Source organism: Tupaia chinensis, unplaced genomic scaffold, assembly GCF_000334495.1.
Source record: "Tupaia chinensis unplaced genomic scaffold, TupChi_1.0 Scaffold000047_1, whole genome shotgun sequence".
Classification (NCBI taxonomy): Eukaryota; Metazoa; Chordata; class Mammalia; order Scandentia; family Tupaiidae; genus Tupaia; species Tupaia belangeri.
In genome coordinates this window covers 5,552,229-5,563,109 of record NW_006159505.1, presented here as the reverse complement: position 1 = coordinate 5,563,109, position 10,881 = coordinate 5,552,229, and the positions used below count along the sequence as shown (strand labels likewise).

The 10,881-nt window shown below is 35.7% G+C and overlaps 1 protein-coding gene across 13 annotated transcripts in view; it reads right to left on the bottom strand.

The window, feature by feature from the left end:
* Positions 1-10,881, bottom strand: part of EMSY (EMSY transcriptional repressor, BRCA2 interacting) — a 119,247-nt gene that overhangs the window by 30,024 nt on the left and 78,342 nt on the right. For all 13 annotated transcript variants that reach the window (XM_027774247.1, XM_006141017.3, XM_006141015.3 and 10 more), the window contains 2 exons: positions 4,423-4,559; positions 1,389-1,562 (listed from right to left, as the gene is read on the bottom strand). In XM_027774247.1, the coding sequence (XP_027630048.1) occupies positions 1,389-1,562; positions 4,423-4,559 (311 nt within the window). The remainder of the gene's footprint in view (positions 1-1,388; positions 1,563-4,422; positions 4,560-10,881) is intronic.

Genomic DNA, 10,881 nt, shown 5'->3' with positions numbered 1-10,881 from the left:
CAGGTCATGTCTGCGTGCATGCCCAAGATCCCGAGAGGAGAAGGGAGAAGGGATTGCAGCGTGGCCATCCCCTCGGGGGATGATTTCTCACTTCCTGTCTCTGTCTGTCTCTGTCTTTCGCCTGGCGTGAGTTTTAAGCCACCAGGTCCAGGACTCAAATCGCGGTCAAATACGTGGGAGTCCAGCGACATAGCCATTATGCTAACTGCTGGTCTCGGCAAACCATTAGTTTATAGGTAAATTAATATCTTTTTATAAAAATCCTAGGATAGCATTTCTCAAACAGAGCTGATACTGCTACCTTTGAAATTCTCAGAAAAGCAGTTCAAGAACCTACAAAATAAATAGCAGCCTACAAACATATGATTAAATCCTGAGTCTAGGAGTCAGCAGGTAGCCAGCGTGGTAGTTGGGGTGCTGGGCTCCTACATGGCAGACCATGATTCAAGCCTTAGAACTAGCAGCTTGCTTTCTCACTTTACCTCTCCCCCTCCCTCCCCCCTCCTTCTTCTTCCCTCTCTCTCCTTGACTCCCTGGTCAGATTAAAAAAATAACAATAAAATAAAATAAATAACCCTAAAAAAAAAAAAAAGATTAACTCTTGAGTATCAAATTCCTAGGCCAAGTTTCAAAACAGTTCCCTTATCTTCAACTGGCTGAAAATAGGCAGATCTCTAGCTTTTCCCTTATGGATAGTTAGGTTAAGCAAATTTTTTAAAGAAATAAAGTATTTCCAAAGGCAATGTTAGCTTATATGAAATAAGCTGTACTTTTCTTTGAGATTCTTTATAACAGCCACCCCTCCCTTAACCATTCACCCCCAAATAAAAATATATACCTTCAACAAATTTTATTCCAAGAAGATTCTTTCCCCTAATTTTTTGCTCATACCATGACATAAATACTTACATATCTAAAAAAAAAAAGAAAGAAAGAAAGAAAGAAAGTACCAAAGAGAAAAACACAGGTTTTGAAAATAAATAATTATATGGTCAAAACTGAATAATCTGAAATTTTTTAAAGTTTACCCTCTTTTCCTTCAAATTTCTACTTGGGAATTTTAGGAACTTAAAATATACAAGAGCAGGGACCAGCAGATGGCATAATGGTTATATTGCTAGACTCCCACATAGTTGACTGAGGTCTGAATCTGAACCAGGCAATTTAAAACTCACATTGGCGCATGTGCATGCATGACCAAAATCCCAAGAGGAGAATGGAGGAGAAGGGATTGCAGTGTGGACATCCCTCCTAGAGGGCGATTTCTCACTTTCTGTCTCTCTGTCTCTCCAGCAAGTACATGTGTCCTATAGCAAAAATCTCTCTAAAGTAAAATAAGAAGTAAAATATACAAGAGCCAAGAAAAATCACAATGTCTTATAGCATACCTGTGTTTTCCCTTGCTGCCCATAAACAATTTTTGTTGGGATGATTTTAGCTGCTGGTTGAACTGTGGAACCTATTCCTTTTGGCTGAGTTACAATCATTTTGGTGATGGGTCTTGTAGCAGTGATGATAGCTGGTTTTGCTCCTGTTGGTACTGTCTGAATAGTCTTTTCTCCCTAAATTAAAGTCAATAGTTATTATAAGATATTTATATTCACTTAAGTGGTCAAAACCTGTGTTGTTACTGAAAAATCATAGGAAGGTTTTACTGGGATGATGGGAAAGAACTGTAAGTTATCTAACCAATTACAGTGTTTCTAAATGATCAAAATGACTATAGTTAGTTGAAATGATCTTAGAGTCACTGACCAACCTTCTATCCAAAGAAGTAGTTATTTCCTGATGAATTTTTTAAAACTATATTATGTGGGGTCAGCAGATAGCATGGTAGTAAAAGTGCTGGACTCGCACATGGCCAACTGCAGTTCAAATCCCAGGTCTGGCAGCCTGAAAATCACACTGGGCATGTGTGTGTGCATGCTCAAAATCCTAGGAAAATAGAGGAAAATGGATTGTGGCAAGGTCATCCCCTCTGAAGGGTGATTTTTCACTTTCCCTCTCACTGTCTTTCTTTGGCACCCATACAAACCCTATGGCAAAAACCTTCAAAAAACTACATTATGTAAAAATAATTATTATACTGTGTCATTCACAGACCACATATATTAAAAGAGTCAGAAAATTCCAGAAGAATAGATACTAAAATGGGTATCTTTAACAGAGTTACAGGTGTCACTGCCCTCCCCCCATTCATTTTTATTTTCAATTTATCTGAAATAAATATTTCTGTAATTTTAAAAGATTACTTTTCAATATACCAGTAGCTGAATGTACATTCACAAAATAAACTCCCTAAGTTCCACTTGTATGGGCGAGATAAAAATCAACAGAGATATTAACATTCTTCCTAAGGTTATATGGAAAAGAAAAAAAAAAATTATCAGTATGTTACTAATATCACTTTAGTTAACAAGATAGCTTATGCCCATTAACTCTTCACCATTTTCTGTATTTTCATCTGCTTTATTCTTAAATGCCATTTTCTGGTTATTCAGGTACTCAAAATCTTTTTACTTGAGTTAAATTAAAATATTTTATTACATTATTAAAATATTTTAAATTATAATCCATACAATTAAAAAGGAAATGATAGGACTTGAGAATTTTTACCTTCTCGGTTTTTCTAATTTTTAGCCATCATCATCATCATCATCTAAATATGTGGCCATATATACTTAGTAGTCAATAAAAACAAAGCACCCAGGTGAGCTGGCTAAAAAGCAATCATTCTGTAAATGTGGAGCTATAAAATACAATTACAAAAAATGTACATTTAACTATCTATTGTAATTATCTAAAGGAATAATCTGACAATTGTGTGGTAACTTACTTCAACAGGACATAACCTTTACATCAGCACCACTGGTTAAAAACTCTAGTTCATTTGCCCATAGCCATTAGTTTACAAGCGGGCATGCCTATGAGTATATGGTTCATTGGGCCTGTCCAAGAATGATCATGATTCAAAGCCAAAACCAACTTGCAGGCTGTATGGTGAAAAAGTTCTTCTAAAGTCAGTGATAACCAAGTAGTTAAGTGAAATGCATGTGTTTGTGTGGTGAACAGGGTGGACTGATACCCTGATCTGCTTGTTTTACTAGCATTGCCTGCGTTGAAATGTTGACTCTTAGATCTTTGTGATCATAGGATCTAGAATAAATGGCATTCTACTTTATATATCAAGCTCTACAGAACTACAAATCACGCTATAAAAGGTTCGGGAAATCTCGACTCTAATCCTGGCTTTACTTTTGGCTTACTATATGAATTCAAGCTATGAACAATCTATGTTTTCCCACATGCTGAAAAAAAATCTAATGCTAGGTCTCTCTCAATACTGTAAAAACTGTGATGTCTAAGATGCTTTTATGAGACTTACTTAAATGAAGTATAGCATTCCATTTTTTAATGAAGTCAGGCAAGATAAGGACACTATCAAGTCTAAACAGCTAAGTACCAAGAATAAAAATAAGAAGAAAACCAATAATAATAACTTCCTATGTGCCAGGCACTGTTCTAAGCATTTTCAAAATAGCTACCTGGCTCAGCTGCACTGGTGCATGCTGCTAATATGCTGTTACTTGGAGACAGGACCACATGGAAGACCTGGGTTTGATTCCCAGCCATACCTAAACAGGCAGGCACAGTGGTGTGCGTCTATAGTCCTAATTAGCTGTGAGGATGGAGCAAGAGGATCCTGATATGGTGAGACTCCGTCAAAGCTAATCAATCAATATTTTCTCTCTCAAATAAATGAATAAACTTACAAAAAAAAAAAAGATACTAGCTACTGCCAACTTCACTGGTAGAGAACATCATCCCAATGTACAAATGAGGAAGTTAAGGATGAGAAAGGTTGAATAAGTCATCCAAAGTCAAATAATTATAACACTGAGAGACAAGGTCCAAGTTTGTACAATTCCAAACGTCTTAACAACTGCTTTCAGAACTATAAATAAAATAGTAATTTTGATTTCTGTTTTAAACTAGATCAGGGAGATTAAAATGAACAAAACCAAAAACAAATGAAAGTAACAAATCCCTGTCAATTAACCCTAACTCCAAATATTCCTCTTTGCCCGGCCTATGCCAAATACTAGACCAATAGCCACAGACCATAAGCCACCAAAAGTCCTCCTGCAGTTAAGTCAGTGGAATTTTCCACCTGGACCGAACTAAGCATCTAAATCATGGTCACAAAAGCCTAGGCTGTGAGTTACTATGAGCAACTCATGTTTTGAAAATGTGGAAAATGGTATCAGTTGGTGGTGCTTTAACAGTTATTATATCACAGTAGTGGTAAATCAAGCCATTCTAGCCATGTGGGGTTCTGAAGTCCTTAGGAAAATATTTGTATAGCTGGTCTTTAAAAACCCTCAGTGGATTGCTGAGTCTGCAGTTCAAGCTCTTACTTACTCCAGCATTTAGCAATGTTGTGACAACATTTTTGCCCGGGAGGCCTTGAATGGTCGTTCCTTTTCCTGTAGTCTTTTGCACAACAATCACATTGGGCTTGGAAGTCATTGGGATTGTAGTGATTTTGGTAGTCGTTCCTTAGAGAAGGAGGAAGAAAAGGAGGCCTGTGTTAAGGACTAAGTGACATTGGGTCATCTTTGTTTATGCTGTACACAATTAACACTTGCAGCTGATGTCATCCCTAGATGACATGAACACTGTCATAAGGATGAAAATGAAGGCTTGGAATAATAAGTTATAAAGTATCCCAGAACTAGAGAATATTAAGAATCGACTTTTAAAGCAGTCATATTTTAAGAATGAGGACTATAAACCACACCTAGAGTCTAAAAAAATAGCATTTTCAATTTCTCCCTTGATAATCTTTTTCTTACTAGTAAAATGAAAATAAATCAGATTTCTATTCTAAGACACATATTGCCCTCAAACTTAGTATTCTATGTGATTAATGGGAAAACTCTTCAAAAAAGATCATAAGAAGTAAATACTTATATCAAAATTCACTCAACACTAGACTCTACAGAAAAATCTCTGAAAAGAAATAAGCCATGTATTTTTGTGTGATTAAAAAGGCAAAGTAGGAGGCTGACCACATGGCCTAGTGGTTAAGGGAGCTGGATCTTGGGACCAGCAAATGGTGTAGTGGTTATGTCCTTGGACTCCCACATGGCCGACCTTGGTTGGTGTCCCAGACCCAGTGTCTTCAAACTCACGCCAGAAACATGTGCTTATGTGCCCATATCCCAGAAGGAGAAATGTTGTGTGGCCATACCCCCTGGGGGTAATTTCTCACTTTCTCTCTCACTGTCTCTCTCTCCCCTGCGAGCACACACGCCCTAAGGCAAAAAAGGCAAAAACCTTTTTTTTAAAAAGGGAGGAAGCTAGATCTCACATGGCCATTTATGTGGTCTGAATCTGGTCTCTGGTGGCTTGAAAACACAAGCACATATGCATGCATGCTCCAAATCCCCACAGGATGGAGAAACAGAAAAGAGATTGTGGCATGACCACTCCCCAAGGGGCGTGGGGGCAGTTCTCCCTGTATCTCTCTCTCTGGCAAGTACATGCACCTTTTGGCAAATTGAAAAAAGAAAAAAAAAAAAAGACAGAAGTAGGGGTCAGACAGTATGCAATGCTCTGACTGACAATCCTACAGGGGAAGGTTTCCAGTTCATATCCAGAGACCTTCATGAGTACACTGGGCATACGCTTGCCCACAATCTAGAGCTGGCTGAAGGGTGAAGGTGAATTGTGTCAAAATTCTGCTGGGAGTTCTATTTGTCTCTCCTGCTCATGGAAGAAATAAATAAAGCAACTTTAAAAAGAAAGTAAACGGTGACACATAGACTAAGTCACGGATTCAATGTGTGCTTCACTATCTGCAATATATAAAGTATGAGAATGAAAAACTAATTTATGTATTTATATATTTATACATGTAAACATCTATTTTCATACATTAAAATCTACTTATTAAGTCTATATCTACTGATTCAAATATAATGTTGTCTTTCTCTCTCTTCCCCACATCTTTCTATAACCTGCTTCTCTTCTACCTAACAAATATATCTATTGGGATCAGCAATTGGCATAATGGCTATGTTGCTGACTCCCATGTAGTCAACCACGGTTCAAGTCCCGGACCCGGTGGCTTAAATTCACACCGGGTGCGTGTGCGTGCATGCCCATGATCCCAAGAGGAGAATGGAGGAGAAGGGATTGCGGCGTGGCCATCCCCCTTGGGGGGTGATTTCTCGCTTTCTATCTCTCTGTCTCTGTCTTTCTGGTGAGTGCACGCACACTATAGCAAAAACCTCTCACCCCCCCAAAAAAAAAAAATATATATGTCAAATCTATGTTCTCTATTATTCTGGTTGTCTAAGTTGAAAATCCTGGGGCAAATCTTTGACCCATGCTTTCTCTTGACTTTCTGTACCCCCTAAAAACTAAAGCCTCTTGAGTTCCATACTATTTCTTCTTATGTGAACAATTTCTCAGTGCTTAGCACAGTGGATGGCAATTATTCAGTAATAGTTGTTTGTTGAGTATATGAACAAACTCAGTTTGTTGCCAGTGTGTGTATTCTTTCCAGAACAGCTCAACAGCCTCATCTCCTTTGGTTTCCCACACTGTTTGGAATTTCTCCCTGTCTAGAATTTCTCTATCATGCAAATAGCTCTGGTGCTCCCTGTGATAGCAAACATGCTTTTAAAAACAATTTTATCATGGCAAAACCTTAAACTTGTCAGATTATGTCTGTCATAATCCCAATTATGTCTAGTTCTAATTTCTCTTCTTGTATTTTAAAATCCAACATCATCCAGACCTCCATTTACAATTTGACCTTAGTAGTTCCTATTCTACAGTACAAAGCTGAATCTCTAATCTAACCAGTAACTTCTTCATCATGGCTTCCCATTACCTATCACTCAAAGCCCCAAACTCTCTGCCTAGTCTTTCCAGGTTATCAGATTTTAATTTTCAGAATTAATCAACATATATCTCTGATTCAGTGTGCTGGTTTCCATACTGGTCCTTGAACACACCAGTTCCAATGCTACTTTTATTCCTGTTAATTTCCTCTGCCATGTTATATTCCTCTTCTATAGGTTTGTACATCATTTGTCAAATGACTAAGCACAAAATGGGTAACTCAATAAAAACGTGACTAATATGGTCCACTGGAAAAATCTTAACATTCCTTACTACAGTTTTAGAACTATAATTACACTAAGAATAAAAATATTCTAGTTTTTATGTTAACTTTAGAAATAATGTTATAATTCAATGTGTGATTTTCCATTATCCAATGTCTCATCAGTCCAAGGTAAAACATTCAGATGTTACTTTTTTAAAAAGCCTATTATTGGAACCAGCAGGTTGTGTGATGGTTAAGGCTGTAGACATTCCCACAAGGCCAATCATGGTTCCAGGCCCAGACCTGGTAGTTGGCTTTCCTCATATTCTCTCTTTCTGTCTCTCTCTAGTCAAATTAAAATAAATGAATAAAAATATAAAATTAAATAAATAATTCTTTTTTAAAAAGTCTATTATCTGCAGACTAGCTTCATAATTGTATTTTTCTTTATCTATAGTCTCTCAATAATGAGCTCTTAAACTGCCTATTATTTATTTATACCAACTTTAGATCTTAATTAATGACAATCCCTCATATAACTCTACAGTCTCACCAAATATTTATCAATATAAAGTGCTTTTAGAAAAAATCTTCAAATAAAAAATAAAGGAAAAAAAAGAAAAAAACTTTAAGAACTACCACAAGGAATAGAAACTATGCTTTTAACTGTACACTGAAGCATAAGGACCACTTTTTGACAAAACTTGCTTCAGTAAATTATACCTACTAATATGTCTAATCCCTTCTATTACAAAGGTTTGTCAATTTGTGAGATAGCTACAAATAGTCCACCAGTTTAATGAAAGGAAGAGCGAGAATGTTTGAAAATATAAGAAAAAGAGACTGCATGAAGCAAGGCCATTATATTAAAATGGAATACAAGTTATAACTAGGATGATCAATTATTAATGTCTGAAATTCTACTGAGTGCACTTCTGTTTCTTAGGGGACATCTATGTTGACTGAAGAAAGTATTATGCATTACAAAAAAATCTTCTATGCTTAGTAGTAGGTTTATAGCTCTCATTACAAGAAAATGTGTAGCTCATTTGTTCAGCATTCTTTAGGGCAGAGAATGAAATTCATGTACTTCCCTATGGATCACAGTATGTAGCACAGTATCTAGTTCATACTGGAGAACCCACTTACAGTCTACTTGTGGAGTAAAGACATAATGGGCGCAAATAACTGTGAATCACATTTGGATTACAGTGGACTATGATGCTGATGAATCACAGGGGTAATTTATTTAAAAAAAAACAGCAAAAGTACAAGCATTACAATAGGAAGACTTAAAGAAAAACACTAATTTATTGGCTCAGATTTTACTACTCATGGATTTTTAAATAATCTGGACAAGCTTGATTTCTTGAGTAATTTATGTTGCTTTGCTCAGAGAATGAATAAACAAATGAGTGAAAAAACTTATCAATACCTCCTTGTCCAGACACTGTACTAAAGAGCGAGAGAATTAAAATAAAGTCTTGCTATTGTCATAAGTTTTCATAATGTCCTCAAAATCAAGATAATGAGTTCATCATTTAAGGTTCCAACATGCTGCATATAATGGCTACGATTCTTCAACCAACTCTCAAAGCGGTCATAAACAAAACTTAGAAATCTGAGTCACCTCGTATATATACATAAAAATAAATATCTGACTATAAAATACAAGTTAACTGTAAAGATAGTGATGGCTTCTATTTAATTGCTCAAGGGACCAGCAGTTGGCATAATAGCTATGTTGCTGGACTCCCATATAGTCAACCGTGGCTTGAGTCCCAGACCTGGTGGCTTAAACTCCCACTAGGTATGTGTGCGTGCGTGCCCAACATCCGAGGAGAAGGGATTGCGGTGTGGCCATCCCCCCTGGGGGGGTGATTTCTTGCTTTCTGTCTCTCTCTGTCTTTCTGGCGAGTGCATGTGCCATATAGCAAAAAACCTCTCCAAAACAAACAGACCAAAAAAAAATTGCTCAATCTAATAAAAGAAAAACTTCCTTTCTAGAAAGTACTTTCATAAGCATTAATTTGCTTTCCAAGACATTATACAAAAGAAGTAGAAACTATGGCACAAAATAACTTATATATAATAATGTTCAACAAAGGACTATATACAATGACCAAAACAAACAAAAACAAACCCCATAAGCAATCTGAAACATTCAACCATAAAAAATGATTAAATTATGGTATATCATGTAAGTGACTAATTACTATTACATAGTCACTATAGAGAGGTAGTATCAAAATACATTTATTAGCATAGGAAAATAATATTATTAAATGAAACAAGAATGCTAATAATACATACTAACCAATTTTTAAAATATAGACATATATATGTAAATATGTATATGTATATGTACATATGAGTGTTTGTATATAAATTGAATTATACCAAAAAATGTACAGAAAAGGATATGAAAACAATACACCTAATTTTAACACACTGCTATGTCTAATAAAAATTGTAAGTTTTAAATTTGTACTTTTCTGTATTTTCTAAGTTTTTTCATAAGGAGATGAAAAGTATCTTTTTTTGAAACTTCTGTTCTTATAGCTAGATATTGGAGCATATTTTAAGAAAACTTCATTTTTTTGTTTGAGGAAAGGGGACTCTATCAATAGAATCCAGCATCTGGCTCACGGATGAAAGTAGAAAAGCGTCTAAATTGATTTAATCAGGCTTATTAGTTTACTACAAATAGACAATGAATGATTTAAAAATACGAACAAACTAACCTATAAGCTCTATATCATAAACAAACAGGATTATCAAAATGAACTGTCCAATGATCAATTTAGAGCAAGCAAGAATGAGAATTTTTCTGGAATAAAAGTGTCAAACCATAAATTCAGACAGAGACACAATGAGCTCCATGCAATGAACAAAGATGTTTAAGAGCTTGCCGACTCATATATACAGTGCTGGAAAAGTTTAATAACTCTTCTCATGTATGCCCATGTATTTGAAATAGCAACTAATCATGAGTTGTGTTATATTTTAATACAAAAGTGGATAGTATGTATAAGTGTACAGGATATGTATCTCAGATCCCATCTCTGCTTCTGGGAAAATGTGCTTGCTTGTATTGCTCTAACCTAATACAAAGTAGCTACATCATGAACAAGGTCTGAAAATAGTGGCTGACCCAGACTTCCCTTCAAGCTATATGGTACTATAAATTCATTCCTACATAAGAGAAACCATTAAGGTCACAAAAAGGTACTGCCCATGAGAAACATGATCACTTTTTGAAAAATGTTTGAGGTAGTGCTCTATACTATTTAAAGATATTGTTAAGCAATAAATTATAATTTGAATTTTAACTATGTTATTTAAAATATCCTCTTTAAAGGTAGAGTACGATGATTCTTTCCCACTGGTTTCACCCTCCTCAGTTTGGCAAACACTGAGTTTTCTCACTTACACTTAAAAGTAGAGCCAAAATTAACAGCTTTAAATATAGTGCTTTATGCCAATACCATGCCCTGTTTTGCTTTTTTTTTTTTTACTCCCTCAGTTATCAGCAACATCAAATTACTGCCAGGAACTTCAATTCCTTGACTTTAAAATGTTATAACAACTCACCTGGGGTTATAAAATAAAGCTAGTCTACAAAAATGGTAGATGGTTAAAGTCCACAAGTCTTGCTTAATCAGAAATTATTTACATCGTTTTAATTAAAAAATAATAATCAATGAAAACAGATGCCATGTTGACATTTCACTTCAGGGTCCACAACTCAAATTCAGCAG